This window comes from Saprolegnia diclina (assembly GCF_000281045.1).
Source record: "Saprolegnia diclina VS20 unplaced genomic scaffold supercont1.19, whole genome shotgun sequence".
NCBI lineage: Eukaryota > Oomycota > Saprolegniomycetes > Saprolegniales > Saprolegniaceae > Saprolegnia > Saprolegnia diclina.
In genome coordinates, this window is record NW_008246086.1 from 156,796 (window position 1) to 175,085 (window position 18,290).

The following is an 18,290-nucleotide window of genomic DNA, read 5'->3' on the forward strand; positions in this document are numbered from 1 at the left end:
TCTGATGTGCTCTGTGGCAGTCGACGCCACCTCCCACGTGCCACCCAAGTCGACGTAACTCTCGTGGAAATTTGCATTCGCAATCCTCCGACGCACGACTAAATCGTGCGACTGATCTCCAAGTCGCTCGGTCCTAGTCTACTAAAGTAGCGTCAAGCTATCCCTTTAGCAAGATTCCTCTCCCGTGCAGGAAGCGCACGGTACGAAGCGGCATGCAACCAACATCATACGACACGCCCACAATCCTGTGCAACGAGCAATGCAAAGGTGATGGATAGCAGCCATAGCTCCAGAGTCTGATACAAACGAGGTTGGAGGGTTTTGCTGGTTATTCGACGAGTAAGCTCGCTGCTGGCGCGGGAAGTGTACGTGTTGACGCTCTCTCTAGGCTGTACGCGCTCCACCAAAATGGCATGCCGTGTCTCGCTTCTTGGCCTCGACTTGCTCCTTCACGCGCTGCTCTTGCACGCCTAAGTTTAGCTGACGCCACTGGACCATGTGCGTCGCGACAACTTCGTTTGGCTCCATCCACTGAAGGAGGTCTAGCTGCGTAGGCTTGGCCGCCGAGACCGCAGAAGCCGCTTGGATCAATGCCACGGACGCGCATTTCGAGCTCGTCTTGGTCTCGTCGGCGAGGTACCCATCGCCGACCGTGCGGCACTGGTCGAGATCGTAGTGGAGTAACACGAGCGACCGTGCAAGCACGAAAGCCTCGAGATGTTTCTCCAGTCGCTGTGCGTTGGTCATGTTGCTCAGCGTGAGCGTGTCAGCGACCTTATCGTAGACGATACGAAGTTGCGCAACGCTGCATCGCTGAAGGTCCTCGATCTTGGCCTTGACTTGCGTCTCCGTCATGGTCGAGATGTCACCAGAGACACCGCCCGGTGTAACAACCGGTGAGGAGTAGAACACCCAGCCCCACACCCAGCTCCACACGCCGCCGCTGGACGGCACAGACGGTGCAGCGTAAACCGCCGCGGCCGTCAGCTTTGTGCGTTCGTCCTTCTTCTGGTTCGCAGTGATGGTCTCGACGTATGCTTCCACGTCTCGTCGTGCTAGATTCTCGTGGATCGGTGCCGCACATATTTCGATGGTGGCTATAGGAGTGCTGATCGCCTGCATCTCGATTCGCTTGGTCAGCTCGGCCTTGACAGCTTCATTGTCGTGAAGAAAATTCTGGAACGGGTGCAGTTTCTCGACCACATCAAAGCCTGCGATCTCGCAGAACGTGTCCACGACGACCGCGTTCTGGAGCGCCTCGACCACGCGGTCCGCTGCGTGGATGGCTGCCTCGCCTACTCGGCTCACGAGGATTGCCTCAGCCGTCGCTTCGGCCGCAGGAGCGAGCCACATGTCCGCGGCCAAGTCGCTTCCTGGCACAACGAGACCCACGATGCTGCCGGTACACGTCAGCACCGCACCGAAGAAGATCCGCCCGTACGCCGTATCGAGCGACTCAAGTCCGCGGCGGCGAACTTCGGCGGAACATTCTGCGAGCTGAGTGTTGATGTTGCTGCTGTAGTTCACTTGGTGGACGAAAAACGGGATGTACACGGCTGCCGAGGCCCCGGCCGTCGTGATGCCCGTGACTGTGGCGACACCCGCGGTCATGGAGGAGCGCGTCATGGCGCGACAAGACTCGGTGTAGAGGTCTTGCTCAGCCTTGAGAAGCTGCGCGTTGGCCATTGCATTGAACGGCGCAGGGAAGTCCATCGCTACTGTGTGGACTGGAACTGGTTTTTTCGGTACAAAGCGATTGGCGAATGGTCTGAACTCCCCAGTTGAGTCAGCCGTCCCTCGTGACCAAGGGATATATCCCGTGCTCAGCAAAGCTGTGCTGCAAAGGCTCTGATCACACTACGTACATGGCTCGTTGCACAGGATTGTGGGCGTATGCTGTTGGTTGCAGCATGACCCTTTTGCCGTGCTCTTCCTGCGCGGGAGAGGAATCTTGCTGAAGTTACAACGCGATGCTATCTCTATAGGCGAAGACCGACTACTGGACCGACTAGGAGCTGTCAAGTCGCACGATTTAGTCGGGCGTCGTAGTGCGTCGTAGTGCGTCGGGTTGCGCGCGCCAAATTTCATGTCGGAACAATCCAGCCGAAAATCTTCCGGCGACGGTTTTGATTGGCTGAAATGCCGTCGTTCTCTGGGTGACTGCGGGGCATTTCCGATTTTCCGCTTTTGCAGCATGTCCCGCTTCCTGACCGAGCCCAAGACGGCCAAGACGACGTCGAGCCACGACGCGCCCGAGGTGCGCCTCGCCATCGGCAGCAGCAGCATGCAAGGCTGGCGCGACACGATGGAGGACGCCGAGCTCGTCGAGACCAAGCTGCCCTCGAAGGAGAAGGTGGCGTGCTTGGCTATCTTTGACGGCCATGGCGGCGACGCGGTCGCCAAGGACGTGTACGCCCATCTTTGCCTTGCGCCATGACGCTCATGTGCAATGCTTAGGTCGGCCCATATTACACCGCTGCTCCTCGAGACGGACGGCTTCAAGAAGTTTGACGGGGTACGTTGCATGCCAAGTAGTAGGCCATTGGATACTCATAATCGCGTGCGTACAATTGCAGAAGGATCCAACGCTGCTTGTCTCGGCGCTGCGCGACTGCTTCCTCACGATGGATGACAAGCTGCGCGAGACGGTCGGCGCCGACGGCCGCGCCGATGAGATTGGCTCGACCGGCCTCATGGTGCTCATCACGGAGCAGTTCATCATCTCGGCCAACGTCGGCGACTCGCGCTGCATTTTGAGCCAATCCAACTCGCAAAAGCCGATTCAGATGTCGCTCGACCACAAGCCGGACCTCGAGGCTGAGAAGAACCGCATTGTTGCCGCGGGCGGAACCGTCTTCCGCGGCCGCGTCTCGGGCGGCGTCGCTGTCTCGCGCAGCTTTGGCGACTTTTGGTTCAAGCGCAACGAAGAGAACAACCCGAACAAGAAGCCGTGGGACCACCTCGTGATCGCCGAGCCGTGCGTCAACGTGACCAAGCGCGATTCGCACGACGAGTTCCTCGTGCTCTGCTGCGACGGTATCTACGATGTCATGTCCAACGAGCAGGTCCAGCGCTTTGTCCGCGACCGCCTCAAGGAAGGCAAGAAGCCCGAGATCGTTGCCGAGCTCCTCACAGACGAATGCTTGAACAAGGGCAGTCGCGACAACATGAGCGTCATCATCGGCGTCTTCCATTAAGCGTCGTCCTCCTTGTCTGGCTCGTCCTTATATAACCTATTGAATGCTTGCTTCCTTTGGCTCCCTGCCTGTTGGCTCGCATGGAGGCTATGGCTCGTGCATAGACGTCGCCTTGGTATGTGCCAGGGACAAGAGGTTGGTAGAGGCTTGGTGGCCTGGCGCAAGTACGGTAGACATGTCATCTCATGCCATCCCGCCGCCATCATGAAGCGCCCGCATGGAGAGGCTGGAGCGTCGGCTCCATGCAGCAGCGTCGACCATGGTCGCACGGTTGTCACGACGCAGACAGCCCATTTCCGCCTAAATGGCGTTCGTTTAGCCTCGCCTTGCGTTCTTGAATTAAAATAACGTGGTGTTTGTATGGAGAAGCGTTTTTATTTCAAAGGAAGAGCCAGCGCGATGCCACTTCACAATCCGCCATGTCCCGCTTCCTCTCGGAGCCGTCGACGGCCAAGGCGTCGCATGCGACGACCGCGCCCAAGCTCAACCTCTCGATCGGCTACAGCAGCATGCAGGGCTGGCGAGACTCGATGGAGGACGCGGACCTCGTCGAGGTCGAGATCCCTGGCAGCGTCAATGGCGCGTGCTTTGCCATTTTTGACGGCCATGGCGGCGACCTCGTGGCCAAGATCGTGTACGTCGATGACGATGATGCATGCGATGGCAGCTTATCTGCATGGCTAGGGCCAAGGACATTCTCCAGAACATTGCGGCCACGGACGAGTACAAGCAGTTCGATGGCGTACGTCGTGTCGCCATACCGCCATCTTCCTGCGACTGAGAACATGGTAGACGGAGCCGCGCAAGATGGTCACGGCGCTCTCCAAGGGCTTCCTCAACACGGACGAGATGCTGCGCACGAACGAGCTCACGGCGACGACGTCGGACGAGGTCGGCGCCACCGGCCTCCTCATCATGGTCACGGAGAAGCACATCTTCTCGGCTAACATTGGTATGCTTTACTCGATGCATGCAGGATGGCTCAGGGACATGATGGGCAGGCGACTCGCGCTGCATTCTGAGCAAGAGCCAGAACCAGACGCCGATCCAGATGTCGCTCGACCACAAGCCCGACCACGAGACCGAGAAGCTCCGCATCGTTGCGGCCGGTGGGACCGTCTTCCGGGGTCGCGTCTGCGGCGGTGTCGCCGTCTCGCGCAGCTTTGGCGACTTTTGGTTCAAGCGCAACGAAGAAGGCAAGCCCGAGAAGAAGCCGTGGGAGCACCTCGTGATCGCCGAGCCGTGCGTCAACGTGCAGCCGCGCGACCACGTCAAGGACGAGTTCCTCGTGCTCTGCTGCGACGGTATCTACGACGTCATGTCCAACGAACAAGTCCAGCGCTTTGTCCGCGACCGCCTCAAGTCGGGCAAGTCGCCCAAGGACGTCGCCGAGCTCCTCATGGACGAGTGCTTGAACAAGGGCAGTCGCGACAACATGAGCGTCATCATCGTGCTCTTCAACGCCAAGAAGAAGTAGACCACCTTGTCGCTACTAGGGTCGTTGCCCAACGCGGCGGACCCTAACCCAACGCGTGTATATATCTACGTTCTTTCGATGTGCTCGTCCCGTCTGCAGGTCCAACGCCTTGCTGCACGAGAGCGTCCGACCAGACCAGATTCGACCAGAACGATACCAGATATGCGATTCACTGACGCGATGCCTACATCTGGTCGTCGTCGTCGTCCGAGTCACGGTCGTTGTCGTCATAAAGGCGCTCGATCGCGGCCTTGATCAAGTGGTTGTCCTTGGGGTGGAAGAAGAGCGCGTTGTTGTAGTGTCGCATGGCTTCGTCGACTTGACCCTACGCCACGCAGACTCGATCGCCGTCCTTATACAGACGACGACGTACGAGCTTCTTGGCGACGCGGCCGAGGAGGAAGTGGACCGACGACTCTTTGGGCGCCGCATCCCGGACGATGTAGAGCTCGTCGAGGGCGGCTTTGTAGCGGTGGGTCGCCAGAAGCACCTTGGCCTTGTGGAAGCGCGCGGTCGAGTTGAGCGGCTGAAGGTGCTGCGCAATGTCAAGAGCCGCAATGGCTTCGTCGTGGCGCTGCACTGCATGGAGCACCTAGGACGAAAAGTATCAGTCTATCAAGATCGACAACGAGCGCGTGTGACCATGCCGAGGTTGCAGTGCAAAATCGAGCTCTGCGGGTTGATGCTCAGCGCCCGTCGAAAATGATACTCGGCGAGCTCGAGCTTTTCTTGGCGCAGGTAGATGGCGCCGAGGCCATACCACGCATTGTAGTGGCGTCCGTCGACGCGCAGCGCGTGGCGGTAGCACCCAATGGCCTAATGTAGCCTCAACACTGGGCGAAGCGTCCAAAACTACCTTTTCAAAGTCTTCGTTGGCCGCGTACTCGTGGCCGCACAGCGTGTGCGCGTACGTAAAGTACGGGTTGAGCTGCAGCGCCTAAATCAATGTATCAATATGTCAAGTCCACGGGCTAGTCGAGGCGAGTACACGCTGAAAGAACGTGAGCGCCATGTCGTGCTCCTTCTGGAGGCTAAAGCAATTGCCCGCGACAAACCATGCGTCGCTCGACCGTTTGTCAAACTCGGTGAGCTGCTGCGCGAGGTATGAGAGCCCGACCTCGTGCTTGAGGTGGTAGAGGATCGTCGAGTAGATGGCCATGCCCTCCATGCGGTGGGGGTCGGCCTCTCGGATGCCCTCGTAGATGCGTGCGGCCTTCATTCCGCATGTTGTTGCTGTCGTCAAGACCAGGTGGGCGTACCTTGGGGTAGTTGGCCTGCTCGAAATAGGCCCGCGCGAGCTGCTGCTGCGCCCACGCCGACGTCAGCTGACTCCGAGGCAGTGCCATCAAGCACTGGATCGCCGTGTCACACTCAAACTAGACCGAGGTATGACGGGTAGAGCAAGAAGGAGGGGTGTACGAGGCATAGCGCGCGGTAGGCGGCGCCGCAGTCGTGGAGCAGTTGCAGCGCGGGCTAAAGAATCCCGCCGGCGTGAGGAAGAGAGAATGAAGAGGACGGCGCGTACCGCATCGCCCGAGGCGTGTGCAGGAGAAGGCTACGTGAGAGGTTGATATTCGAATGCGACAAGATGAAGGCGCCTACGGTATCGCCGCCCGAAGTCGTCGTCGATGGAGCTGGGATGCGCAGTTTTGTCTACTTCACAGGAATGAGCACTGTGGGAAGCGTAGAACGCTATATCGCACGGGTCGATCCTTCTCGGTGAACGTGCGGCTCATGGCCTTCTTTCCTTGCAGCGGTGCAACTACCTTGCGTGGTCGCTGGGCGGTCGTGTCCGTTGCAGGAGGTGGCCGCGTAGACACCGCCGGTCGACTGGACACAGGTCGAGCACCGCTAGCACGCACTGTCTTCTTTCCCTTGAACGTTGGCAGTAGTGCAGGGTGGAGAAACGTTGACGTTGGCGCGTCACAGCCGAGCTCACAGAGGCCTTCGTACGCCGACCACATGAACGGGTCTTGCTTCAAGCTACACATGACCAGGCATTGCCTTCGCCAAGTTGAGAATGAAGCATTGTACCTTGCCTTGAAGTATTCGATCGCGTGCTCCGTGCGATTCACTCGTCGGCAAATGCTGCCCATGAGGAAGAGGCCGGCGGCGCCGTTCGGGATCGGCTCGAGCGCGGGCATGCCTGGAGGACTGCGAGAGCTCTTGGGCGGAAGAAGCGCTGTCTCGGCCTCGGACAATCGCCCCGCTTCGTAGCAGCAGAGCGCCAGCATGTACCTGTTCTGCGGCGACCGTGGTCCGCCATGCTCGGTCGGTCGCTGGAGCAGCGCGATGGCGCGATGGCCGTCGCCGGACCGGTAGTAGGCTTCGGCGAGGAGCGCGACGTTGGCTTCATTCGCATGCTCGGCGACGAGCCGCTCGGCGAGGAAGATGGCGCTGGAGAAGACACCATCGGCAAGGAACCGCTGCACAGCGCTCGTCAAGCACGATTCCATGGTTCAGTACTTGCGTTGGATTGGTTCTTTTCGAGAGGAATTTAGCCAGTCATCACTCGAATAAAAAGATTCCGGTATGTCTTCCAGCTAATCGCACGCAACCAACGTACCATCAAGCAAATATAGCTCTTGCCGAGCCGATCCAGACCATGCGTGCAACGAGCGCAGTCGCCACAATACAAGTGCACGTCCTTTTGTGCTTTCTATGCTACAATAACTCGACAAGCGTCTGCTATCACTGCCACCTGCGGTCCCGTAAATTGCGTACAAATAGCCTTCCTTATCACTGTTCGTTTGGCTTGGCAAAAATGAGCCCCGAGACGCCGCCCCGCCGGACAGCCCGACCGTCGTCGCCACGTACGTCTTGGCTCTTCCTACCGCTGATGCCTGATGCTGCCCCGCAGTAGAAGCCGAGGTCGCGCAGCTCGCACGCCAGACGCCGACCAAAGTCCTCGCCGACGACATGAACCAAAGTACTTGGACTCTCATCTCCTTCGGCGCCGCCTCATGCTGATCGCGATAGCGCTGCTCGCCGACGTGCTCGCATCGCTCCGGCAGCAAGGCGCTGCGATGCAAAAGGAGAGCACGTGGGTGGTCCAGGCCAAGCCGTTGCACCTCTGACCACGCAAGGTAGGGAGTATATTAGTCGTCCAACCTACTAACTAGGTATAACTCAACATCGAGTTTAAAATGTGGTGCACGAGCGTAAACTGCGAGTCGCGGGCCGTCTCGGGCACGTGGCTGAGCGCAGCCTTGAGCTCCTGGAGCACGTTCTGGACAAACGGCGCGATCGCCGCGTCCCGCGGGTTCATCACGAGGAGCGAGTCCTGCACCCACTTGAGGCTCAAGCCCAAGTCGCGCTCGAGGTCCGACCCGAGCTGCTGCACGAGGCAGAGCACAATCATCTGCGAGAGCACGGGCGGGCGGACGCCAAGAACCACGCCCGTCTCGACGTTGGCGCACGTGTAGAAGACGAGCGCCACGTCTTCGGCGCCGAGCGCGGTTTGAAATGCCACCTCGTACTTCTTGGCAGCCAAGAGACCGTCAATGTCGCGGCACTGCGTATCAAAGAGCGACGCTTTGGGCGGCGGCAGCGGCGCGGCCGCGCTGCCTTGGAGCGTATCGAGGCGCTCGGTGAGGGTTTCGACCGCGTCTTGCATCGTCGTCAGCTGCGCCGAGAGCGCGCTCCACTGCTCGTTGGTCTCTGCGATCTTGACGTGCGTGCCCTCGACAAACGTGGTGTTGATCTGCTCAAACATCTTTTGCGTCGCGGCTTGGAACGACGGAATGATCGTCGACTGGAACGCGTCCCGGAACGCGTCGCGCACCGGCGTCTTGACGTCGTCGACCAGGTGCGTCAGCGACGCGGCCATGCGTGCGTCCAGGTCCTTGCACTGCGCCTCGAGCTGCGCCGTGACGGGCTTGACAAAGTTGTTGTCCATCGTGTGCAGCACAATGCGCCCGATGGCTGGGACAAGCACGGACTGGAGGTGCTTCCGGACCACCTTGTCCATGTGCAAGCTCAGTTGCTGCTGCATGATGCGCACTTGGTCCTTCAAATGCTCGTCGCGCTCGCGCTGCAGCGCCTCCATGCGGCGGAAGAAGTGCGACAGCTCCGACGACGCGCTGTCGTCATCAAAGCGCGCCGGCACCGGCCGCGGCGACGACACGTCGTCCGTAAACGCATGCACCGACGACGATGGCGACGACCGCGCGTAGCGCAAATGCGCGTCCGACGGCGGCGGCATCGGTAGCGACGACACCGACCGCGGCGACCCGGGCACGCGCGACGGCGCTGACGTTGGGGCGAGGCTGTCGACTTCGCTCTCGTCGTCGTCGTCCTCGTCCTCGTCGTCGTCGTCACTGCGGCGACCGACCGAGTCGTTGCCGCCGTCGGTCGCGAGCATTGAGCTCAAGCCCGCCTCGCTGCCGTTAAAGTCGTGCACAGTGATCTGCAGATCGAGCTCCGTCTCGGGCGACGCATCGTTCGACGCCTCAACGATCGCAGGCGGCGCCGCCTTGGGCTCCTCGTGGAACGACCGCACGGGGCTGCGCGGCGGTACGTAGCAGGCCGACGGCGCCACATGGTAGCGCTGGATGGCCTGCGTCTGGATGCAGTAGAGCTGCATCGGAGACTCGTCCGCGACGCCCGTGCTCGACGCCGGGTGCAGCACCGTCATCGACAGAATCGGGTACGCCAGCGAAAACTCCGTCACATTGTCGAGGCGGCGCGGAAGCCGCGGGCTCGGGCTGCTCGCCAAGTGCAAGACAATGAGCGAGGCAGCCGCGCGGTCGGCCACGTACACATACTCGTGCGTCGGGTCCAGCACCAGCTCGTGCATGCTCGACGCATTGTGGAGGCGGAAGCTCTGCGTGCACGTGTCGACCTCCGCGTCCCACGGCGCATTCCAGAGTGACAGCTGCGTGTTGCCTTGGCCGCCGACGAGCAAGCCCGAGGCTGCGCCACCGTACTGGGCCGCAAAGACGTTGAGGCTGTTGACGGGCGCGCCATCAAAGGGGTCAAAGCGGCGCAAGTAGCTCGCAGCTGCGCCGACCACAATGCCGCCGAGGTGGTAGACGTGGACGGCGCCGTCCATGCCGGCGGTCACGAGATGGTGGCCGTCGGCCGAGAACGCCACGTCGTTGACGTGCGCCTGGCTACGGTCGCAGATGACACTGTGCTCGGTGAGCGCAAAGGCGTCGGCGGGGTCGGCTGTCACATTGTCGAGGTTCGTGACGTAGACGGTGGCGTCCTGGACGATTGCAATCTTGTTCGAGTCGAGCGGGTGCCACTTGACGCGCTGCGCCCGGCACGGCAGCGTCTTGAGCACCTCGCGCGTCATGGGCTTTTGCGCGTACATGTCTTCCGAGAGGCGCCAGATCACAATGTGGTTGTCCGTACCGGCCGAGAGGAGGAGGTCGGTATGGTCGTTGAAGAACGCGAGCTCCGTCACTGCATGCTGCTCGTGCTTGCGGAGGAGAATGCGGTTCACGCTCGACTGGTTGATGACGCGGATGAGGCCGTTCCGGATCGGGTACGAGATGTAGTGCTCGTTCACCGAGATGAGCGTGCCAAGATCCGACGCTCGCTCCGAGACGTAGAGCGTGATCGGTGTCACTTCCAACGACCGCGCGTCTGCGTCCTTCTTCGGCTCGTAGACGCACTGTTGGCCAAGAAGACGCGTGCCAGGCGACAAGGTACCAGGCGACGAGATCGACGCCGAGCGCACGGTTGCCGTCGGCGGAGGCACACGCGTCGTGACCGAGCCGCCACTGGCACTCGAAGGACGCATGAGCGCCGGAATCGGCAGTGCAGATGGCTGCGGGTGGTTGTGGTGTCCCGGCGTCGTGAGCTCCGGATCAAAGTGCGAACGGTGGCTCGGGCTCGGGCTCGTACTTGGCTGCGGCGGCGGCGGCATTGACGCAGGCGACGGCGACCGACCTTGCATGTTCAGGTTGGGGAATAGCTGGCTAAGCATGTGCGAGCCCGACATCGGCGGTTGCATCGGCGGGTGCATGAGCTGCTGCGGGGGCGGCGGCATGTGCGGCGGCATGGGCATGCCCCCAGGAAGCATGTGGTGGGCCATCGGCGGGTACGGGCTAAGGTGCGGGTAATTGGGCATCGGCGGGCCCATGTTCGGCCCGCTCGGAGGCGCGGGGGAGTTGGACCGGCGCGGCTCCATGCTTCCTCTCTTCCTGTGGTGGTCAAAGGAAAGACTTTTGTTGTTCCATCCCCACAGTTGCCGAACCGCGGTTTTAACCGGACCGAGCCGGTTGGCATTCCGCACAGTGATTGGCCAAAAAGGGACGCACCGTCAAAAAAGTATCCAATGCCATTGGTCAACTTGAATGCTACGCACCTTGCCACCTTGCACACACAGAAGCGTCGACCTGCGTCGTCATGAGCTAGTACTAGTACGCGCGGCCCTTGTCTCGATACTACTCACTCGTGCATCTACTGTGGTGGACAGTGCTGGGGTGAAGCCACCACTACCAGCATCAATATGCCAGTCGTCCTCGTGCACACCATGACGTGGCAGCCTCAGTGAAGCGTCGGTTGTTGTCAAGAATTTGCAGCCGCGTGCGCCGACAACCGATACAGTACAGCTACCAGCGGTACCAGCAGTGTCGACACCACCGAGGTCGTTGACATCGCGCCGGAGACAGCACGCATCGCACGCAGTAGCTTTGCACGCGATGAGGTACGACGGCGATGAGCAGGCCTCTGCTATCTTGGATTTTTTCCAATTTTTTCCAATTTATTCCAAGTTCTAGCCCAAATGAGTATCCAAGAAAAATTAAGCTTGCTTTTTGTATGCCAAACGAGTGGTTGGTTGGATTTCCACACAAAGCAGGGAGGCCATTTTGCGCTTGTGATGGCACGTGGGACCGCAGCGAAGACCAAGAGCTCAGCAAAGTCGGGCCGCGCCAAGGTGCCCAAGCCAGCCACGCTGACGCAGACTACCCTACATGCTACGGTGTCTACGACAGTGCAGGCTGTCGTGGTGTCTGTCGAGGCAGCGGTCGCATGAACGCGTACATGGCGTACCGCGACGCCGCTGCCACCGACAAGCACGACCTCGAGCTCGCTGTATCGACAGCTATCGAGCTCTTCGTCGTCGGTCTCGACAAGCTCTGCGCCAAGAAGCTTGACGTGCCGCCTGATTTACAAGCTCCGCACGAGTTGGCGACTACGGAGCTCGGCCCGTTCATGGACGTTCTTGAGCGCCATCGCGGTCTCATTTGCGGCTTTGCGATGCAGAAGGCCATCGCCTCCGAACGAGAGGCGCTGGAAGATTCGTACCAGAAGAACGAGGCAGTGCGCTCAAGCATCGACAGCTCGCAGGACGAGCCCTTCGAGAAGGTGTGGAAGAACTACTCGACAGTGTATCCGAACCTCTCGATGTTTGCTGCGGGGCTTGCGACCGTACTTCCGTCCACCCACACGGTAGAAGCCGACTTCTCCATGGTCAAGAACACTAGAAGCGACTCGCGTCGCTCGCTCTCCAACTACGCAATGGAAGGCCAGATGCAGTCCAAGCAATACAAGGAGCTGGAGGCAGCCGTCACCTCGATTCAACGCGCCACGCACCAAATCGCACCGCGTAATGCGACGGCATTTTCATTGATTGCGTAATCATTTCTCCAATATATCTTGAAGTTTGTATGCTTTTTGGCTCCAAGGAGGATCCAAGGCGGAGCCCAAATGAGGCACGAAAAAGCTTAACATTGGATAACGCTGAAAAATCCAAGATTGCAGAGGCCTGGCGATGAGTCATGGCGCCAGCGACGAGGTCCGTCACCCTGAAGGGGTTATTCCCTTGGTCTATCTGCACCATTGGCGATCAACACAGGTCACGACTACTTGTCGATTAGCCAACATGCGAACAGGCGTGAAGCTCGAGCAATGGGTCTCGTTCGATCTCGTCCAGATCCAAAGAAGTAGAAAGCTTGACGGGTGAAGTGGAACGTCCGAGATTGGGTAACAGGGCAGACATGGGAAGGGTCCGTTTCGCCGGCACATCGACCGAACGCAAATTGTTGGAAGCCACCGGCGCGTTGGTCGACGCATATTCCTCGAATGACCCGATTCCCGCGTTGCGCTGGGTGCTCCTCCCACGCAGCACCTACGACACGTTCGCGCTCGTCAACACCGAGCGCGCCGTGTACCGTAGAGGCACGCTGCCACTACAAGCTCGGTGCGAGGCGCCAAGCTACTTGTCCTATTGGCGGGCGAGCGATCCGCGCAGGTTTCTGAGTTTTTGTAATGTGTCCGAAGGGAACGCGCTTCGTGAGTCACATTGCATGCAAGACGAGGCGGAATCCCCGCGTATTCGTCGAATTTGTCGGTAGCGAGCTACGAATACTGTGCAAAATCGAGTCGGTAGACCAAGCTTAGAGAGCACTTGTGGTCTGGATGATCGCTGCGCGTCAGAAGCGCATGGCGCTTCGTTTGGTTCGGACCAAGATCGGCGACGCTCCACGTGGTGCCCCCGAACCTTCCAGCATGCGACATGTCCCTATTTTATTCAAATAGAAAAATACAATTCTTGCATACACTGCAAATAGGTAGCCGTCATGCTCGATCGCAGCAGTCATGCCCCCAAGACCACCAGTCGCGCGAACCACAACCAGCGCCAGTCTCTCGAGCAATGGAGATCGCTGTTTCCGAAATTGTACATCCCAAAAGTGCGCCTCCTAGACACTAGTTCTAGCGATCGTCCCCGAGTCAGATACGGGACGGCGAACGGGGGACACGGTTTCGAACTGACATGTTGTCACCGACTGGAATCTGGATCTCGCTGAATCTTCGTACACGTCGCTATTACTAGTTGCGAACCAGACTATTTGCTCGCGACGAAGAGGGCGCCACTCGCCCTGCAGAACGACGCCAAGCCGAAACATCCCAGCAAACCACGCATCGTTGAAGTGACCGGCGCGCTTTGTACTGTGCAAACAGCCATCGTCCTCACGCCGGCCATATGATTGGCTGAAACGGCACCGGATGCCGCGATGCCATTGGTCCGTTGCGAGGCTTGAAAAAAGTGGCGACCAAATCACTTTGTATTTTATTGCGCAATGATGTCGTACCGGCCCCGCGACGATGGCCGTGACATGGAGCTGCCGCTGCGCAAGACCCGGCGACCGTCCCGCGCGGTGGGCCTCGCCTCCTACGGCCGCTTCGTAGCCCTCGGCCTTGGCATCCTCCTCCTCTGCACCTGGGGCCTCTACTACCAGGTGCAGTACCTTGTCGCCACCCAGTCGCCGGCCCTCCACACATCGACGCTCGAGCAGATCAAGTACGTTGAGCGCAGCGTGCGCGAGGTCGTCTGGGAAGGCCGCGAAGATATCGACGCAGACGAGTTTGTGATGGCCGACGTGCCGGCGGCCAATCCCGACGTGCTCTTGGTCCAACAACCACATACGGTGGACCCGATCGTCAACTACCAGTGCCGGGGCTGGCGGCAAACGGGCGGGTGCTCGCCGACGGGTGCGCGCGAAGCGCAGAACGACCGAAAGTGCCACGAAGCCATCAAGGGCGGCAGCTCGGGCTACTGCGAGTTTTACGACCCGGCGACCAACCGTACGCTGCACCTCCTCGAAAGCACGTGCACGACGGTCCGTGGCGACGCGCGCTTCTCGTGCAACATGGCCAAGGACATCCTCATGTTCCACAAGCACGCCGACAACTACCGCCACCCGTACCTGGTACTACTCTCTCTCAAACTCGCGCCCATCTCTGACGCTTTATGTAGCTGGACGGACCCAAGGATGCCATGAAGTACCTCAACCACTCGGAATACGCGGGCCCGATATCGGTCGACGACGATGACGTCGATGCGTCGACGGTGACGCGCAAGTGGTACGACAAGCACCCGACGGTGCAAAAGGTGTACCCCACCAACGGCATCGTCATGGTCGTGTACGAGAAGGCGCTCGTGTCGCTCTATGCATCCGTGCGGCTGTTGCGCACGGTACACAACTCGAGCTTGCCGATCGAGCTGTGGTACCGGGCCGACGAACTCTCGGTCGACCACCCGGTGCTCGCCAACCTCTTGGGCACCTTCCGTGACATTCGACTCCGCGAGATCCGCGACCCGCGCGCCACTGGCTTTTACGTCAAGCCGTACACGCTCTTCTTTTCGCACTTTGAAAACGTCTTGTTCCTTGACGCCGACAACTTTCCCTTGCGCGACCCGACGTACCTCTTCCACTTGCCCGAGTTCACGTCCACGGGCGCGATCTTCTGGCCCGACTTTTGGCACCCGCGCAACACGATCTTCAACCTCCACGACGACTCGTTGGTGTGGCCGATGCTCAACCTTACGTACGTCGACATGATGGAGCAAGAGTCGGGTCAGCTCCTCCTCTCGCGGTCGCGCCACGAGAAGGCGCTGCACATGCTCATGTTTTACGCGTTCCACCGCATTGCGCCGCAGCCGCAACCCGACACGTTTCCGACGCAGCCCTTGCCGACGACGTCGGTCGAAGAGAGCGAGTTTGAAGACTATGTCGACCCAGAGATCGATCCGCTGCATACGATCCCCAACATGATCCAGGGCCTCAAGCTCGCGTGGGGCGACAAGGACCTCTTCCGCTTTGCGTGGCTGAAGACGAACGCGTCGTTCCACATGATTGCGACACCGCCGGGTGCGGTCGGGCTCTGGGGCTGGATCAAGTACATGCGCCCGGACGCGACGCCGTTCCAGCGCTTTTGCGGCCAGAGCATGCTGCAGTACGACACGACGGGCGAGAAGCTCTTTCTGCACCGGAATACCATCAAGCTCGGGGTGACCAAAGCGTCGCGGTCGCCGCAGTGGCAGTACATCCAGACGCTCCGACCGGGCGTGAGCATCGCCAACTACACGGTCAACTGCTGGGTCGAGAATACGTACTCGTGCTTTGGCCGCACCGAAGGCACGAACGAACACTTTACGGGCGAGCTCGCGGACGACACGGTGGTGTCCCTGGAGAAGTCGATCCTTGCGTTTGCCGAGAGTGGCGCCGCGCTCGTGCCGGCGACGCCCGCGCCGACGATCGCGTCCTTGGATGCGTCGGATGAGAATGACAAGATGATCCCCGGCATGCAACACGGCCGGCGCTACCAGGCCTAATGAACGGGCAGCGTAGACGCTTAACTTAAAAAACACTATAGTCTTTTCTACGATAGCTCAGCTGTCGAGTGTGTCGAGACTCAATGCAAAACTGACATTTTGCTTTCGGTGTCGTGAGGCATGCAATGTCCGCAACGGCTCACTGCAGTTTACGAGACATGATGAACGAGACTCATTTTAGAGACAACTTTCCTGGTAAACTTTTTGAGAGAGGGCGTTGCTCGGCGCCGTATACGCGCGGATGCCACGACTTCTCGCAGCGAAATCACATTGCATTACGACAAGTGCGACGCAGGAAAGAAGCAACGAGTAGTACGTTTGATTGATTGAGTGTTATGGGGCTACATCTTGCGCCGATCACGCTGGTGATGTAGCTAAAGGGTTGGCGCCTAAAATATGAATGAAAACTGTGTAAAAGACAAGAGGGTTTGCATACCGCCGTTGGTGGACCCGTCATGGCCGTCCATCCCGTCGAGAACGCCGCACAGCGTCGCGTCGAGGTCGGCGACTTGCGTAAGCGGTGCCGTCGAGCGTCTCAGGTGCACAATTTTCGTCGGCGCTCGGAGCAGCGACTTGATCTGGTGTCGAGCCAGCTAGCTCGGGCTCGCAGCCGCGATCGGAGTCGACGTGCCGGCGGGAAGCTGCGGAAGGGGCAGTGGCGGTGACGTTGAACGCGACCGCTGTGTTGACTTGGCCGGACTCTTTCGCTGATGAGGGGCATGGGCGCTGTTGAAGCAAGGGCATGTCGCTCTCTTGCACGCAAAGTTCATTTGCTCCAGTTGAGCGTAGCGGGCCAACACCGTTTGGTGCAGGGTACGCGCGCTTGCATCCGGCTCGCTGTCCGCGGTCGTCGCCGGCGAGGCCTGCCTTGGCCTTGACCATTGTTGCCATCATGATGCACACGACCGCAGTTGCAGTGAGCTACAGCGCGACGCGCTGCCGTGGTCTTGACCACTCGTCGTGTTCGTCCTTGAGGCGCCCTGCGCCGTCGTCCTGCGCCGCCATGCTGCTAGAGAGCGGCCATCGCGGCGCCTGCCGAGTTGCTGCGTCTGTTGTGCGGTCCAAGCGGGCAAAGCACATTTGACGACCATGCCGATGAAGTGAAATTATTTGGAACTAAAAACTGGCCCATTCACATGCCACTCCAACTAATTTTCCGCGCGCAAGTAGAAAGTATACGAACGGCTCATTGTATTGTGGTGCAAAGTCGCCGCAGAATTGTGCTGGACTTTAATAAATCCCCTCCGAGATCGCCAAGTCAGTCGGATCGACCAATCACATGTCGCCGTGAAAGGGAATGACGGTCTTCAGGCTCACCACATTTTCTCGCAGGTCACTTCGATAGGTCCTCACTTCGATGGCTGTCCATGGTATACATACAAGCTTATATAGAAGCCAGCGTCGTTGCTTCTCGACCAAGAGGGCTCCAAATACGTATAATAGCATCACTGGTGTTTGGACGAGCAGTATAAGTAACACCGAATGGGCACTTGGGTTGACATGGAGAGGATTAGAGACAGAGGACGCCACCGGGCACTCTGAGTAGTGACACCTGGCTTGCTCAACGCGCGTCTTCGTCACGACTGCCCGGACGTCGGTTTGGCCCTCCATCGCTACGCGACCCCGTATTCAACCACGTCCCAAGCAAGGCGATAGAGATCATACTATAGTACCGGTGTCTCGTCATGAAGGACAAGCCGCATCGGCTTTGCGGCAATATGGCTATTCGTTCTTTCTGCTGACGACTGGGTAAAACTGATGTCTATCGCAGTTGATTGGCTATCCAACTTGAAGTATATATTGTTTTTAAATTTATTCCATTAAAAAACCGTTTCGAATCCATACCTGTATTTGTGTATTCAAAATGAGTCCAATTTAAGTTTCATAAAAATAATACCTTTCAATATAGGAATATATCGGGTGGCTGTGGGCGCAGGGCCATGCTCACGATCTTGAGGCCCTTGGAGGCGACCTGCTTGTCTCCCGTCGCATAGTATGGAAGGAAACAACATGCTCTGTTTAAGGCTTATGGCGTCGCATGCCAGCTACACACGAGACAGAGAACATGGGCGTGCTCTGGGATCTCGTAACGTAAGGCCTGGACAAGCAGGCGAGCGTCGAGGGTCTCGACTCGGAGCGCAACAAGCCAAGTGATTGCGTGGTCAATGGCTCGGTGAGCACACTCGATCACTGGTCGTTGCGTCACCGTGAATGGAGCCTGGAAGCCATTCGGCTCAAGTCCGCGGAGCTTTTCGATCGCAGCCATCGCCGCAGTCGTGTCGGCCGGAACATACCCGAGGAAGCCGATCACATCGCCCAGGACGGTGCCAAACTGCGTTCGTGGAGTCGTGCGCATCTTGCTACTCAATGCCACACATGCGTGACAGGTCCCGCGCAAAAGCAAACGTACCATGGCTCTTCTTCGTTCGTTCGCGACTGCTTGCGCTTGCCACTGCGAAGCGGTTCGTCTTGAGCCTTCCGTGCAAGCGTCTTGGTCGAGCCCCCCATCGATCGGATTATTCAAGGAGCTTTGGTAGCAAAGAGG

General features: G+C 59.2%; 9 protein-coding genes across 10 annotated transcripts; 5 read left to right on the forward strand and 4 right to left on the reverse strand.

The window, feature by feature from the left end:
• Positions 1 to 295: 295 nt before the first annotated feature.
• Positions 296 to 1,713, reverse strand: SDRG_06846 (hypothetical protein; the record flags this gene model as incomplete). Its single annotated transcript, XM_008612651.1, has 1 exon — positions 296 to 1,713. One exon carries the CDS (start codon positions 1,711 to 1,713, stop codon positions 385 to 387), a length of 1,329 nt encoding a protein of 442 aa, XP_008610873.1. The 3' UTR covers positions 296 to 384.
• A 468-nt stretch (positions 1,714 to 2,181) lies between these two features.
• Positions 2,182 to 3,266, forward strand: SDRG_06847 (hypothetical protein). The gene is made up of 3 exons (XM_008612652.1): positions 2,182 to 2,409; positions 2,458 to 2,515; positions 2,577 to 3,266. The coding sequence occupies exons 1-3, from the start codon at positions 2,195 to 2,197 to the stop codon at positions 3,195 to 3,197; spliced, it is 894 nt and encodes a 297-aa protein (XP_008610874.1). The 5' UTR covers positions 2,182 to 2,194; the 3' UTR covers positions 3,198 to 3,266.
• A 341-nt stretch (positions 3,267 to 3,607) lies between these two features.
• SDRG_06848 (hypothetical protein) lies at positions 3,608 to 4,753 on the forward strand. The gene is made up of 4 exons (XM_008612653.1): positions 3,608 to 3,831; positions 3,882 to 3,939; positions 3,990 to 4,149; positions 4,199 to 4,753. The coding sequence occupies exons 1-4, from the start codon at positions 3,617 to 3,619 to the stop codon at positions 4,672 to 4,674; spliced, it is 909 nt and encodes a 302-aa protein (XP_008610875.1). The 5' UTR covers positions 3,608 to 3,616; the 3' UTR covers positions 4,675 to 4,753.
• A 61-nt stretch (positions 4,754 to 4,814) lies between these two features.
• SDRG_06849 lies at positions 4,815 to 7,156 on the reverse strand. 2 transcript variants are annotated; one of them, XM_008612655.1, is made up of 11 exons: positions 6,709 to 7,156; positions 6,378 to 6,657; positions 6,277 to 6,327; positions 6,200 to 6,229; positions 6,094 to 6,147; positions 5,934 to 6,050; positions 5,663 to 5,887; positions 5,531 to 5,602; positions 5,317 to 5,490; positions 5,048 to 5,266; positions 4,815 to 4,999 (listed from the first exon to the last, which is right to left on the reverse strand). In XM_008612655.1, exons 1-11 carry the CDS (start codon positions 7,128 to 7,130, stop codon positions 4,859 to 4,861), a joined length of 1,785 nt encoding a protein of 594 aa, XP_008610877.1. In that variant the 5' UTR covers positions 7,131 to 7,156; the 3' UTR covers positions 4,815 to 4,858. The 2 variants fall into 2 exon arrangements, with proteins under 2 accessions (XP_008610877.1, XP_008610876.1); XM_008612654.1 differs by having other exon boundaries at positions 5,531 to 5,611.
• Positions 7,157 to 7,421: 265 nt separating this feature from the next.
• On the forward strand, positions 7,422 to 7,835 carry SDRG_06850 (hypothetical protein). Its single transcript, XM_008612656.1, has 3 exons — positions 7,422 to 7,487; positions 7,535 to 7,603; positions 7,654 to 7,835. Exons 1-3 carry the CDS (start codon positions 7,439 to 7,441, stop codon positions 7,749 to 7,751), a joined length of 216 nt encoding a protein of 71 aa, XP_008610878.1. The 5' UTR covers positions 7,422 to 7,438; the 3' UTR covers positions 7,752 to 7,835.
• SDRG_06851 (hypothetical protein) lies at positions 7,793 to 10,813 on the reverse strand (the record flags this gene model as incomplete). Its single annotated transcript, XM_008612657.1, has 1 exon — positions 7,793 to 10,813. One exon carries the CDS (start codon positions 10,811 to 10,813, stop codon positions 7,793 to 7,795), a length of 3,021 nt encoding a protein of 1,006 aa, XP_008610879.1.
• Positions 10,814 to 11,658: 845 nt separating this feature from the next.
• On the forward strand, positions 11,659 to 12,267 carry SDRG_06852 (hypothetical protein; the record flags this gene model as incomplete). Its single annotated transcript, XM_008612658.1, has 1 exon — positions 11,659 to 12,267. One exon carries the CDS (start codon positions 11,659 to 11,661, stop codon positions 12,265 to 12,267), a length of 609 nt encoding a protein of 202 aa, XP_008610880.1.
• Positions 12,268 to 13,709: 1,442 nt separating this feature from the next.
• On the forward strand, positions 13,710 to 15,800 carry SDRG_06853 (hypothetical protein; the record flags this gene model as incomplete). Its single annotated transcript, XM_008612659.1, has 2 exons — positions 13,710 to 14,339; positions 14,387 to 15,800. 2 exons carry the CDS (start codon positions 13,710 to 13,712, stop codon positions 15,743 to 15,745), a joined length of 1,989 nt encoding a protein of 662 aa, XP_008610881.1. The 3' UTR covers positions 15,746 to 15,800.
• A 1,939-nt stretch (positions 15,801 to 17,739) lies between these two features.
• Positions 17,740 to 18,290, reverse strand: SDRG_06854 (hypothetical protein). Its single transcript, XM_008612660.1, has 2 exons — positions 18,156 to 18,290; positions 17,740 to 18,105 (listed from the first exon to the last, which is right to left on the reverse strand). The coding sequence occupies exons 1-2, from the start codon at positions 18,251 to 18,253 to the stop codon at positions 17,772 to 17,774; spliced, it is 432 nt and encodes a 143-aa protein (XP_008610882.1). The 5' UTR covers positions 18,254 to 18,290; the 3' UTR covers positions 17,740 to 17,771.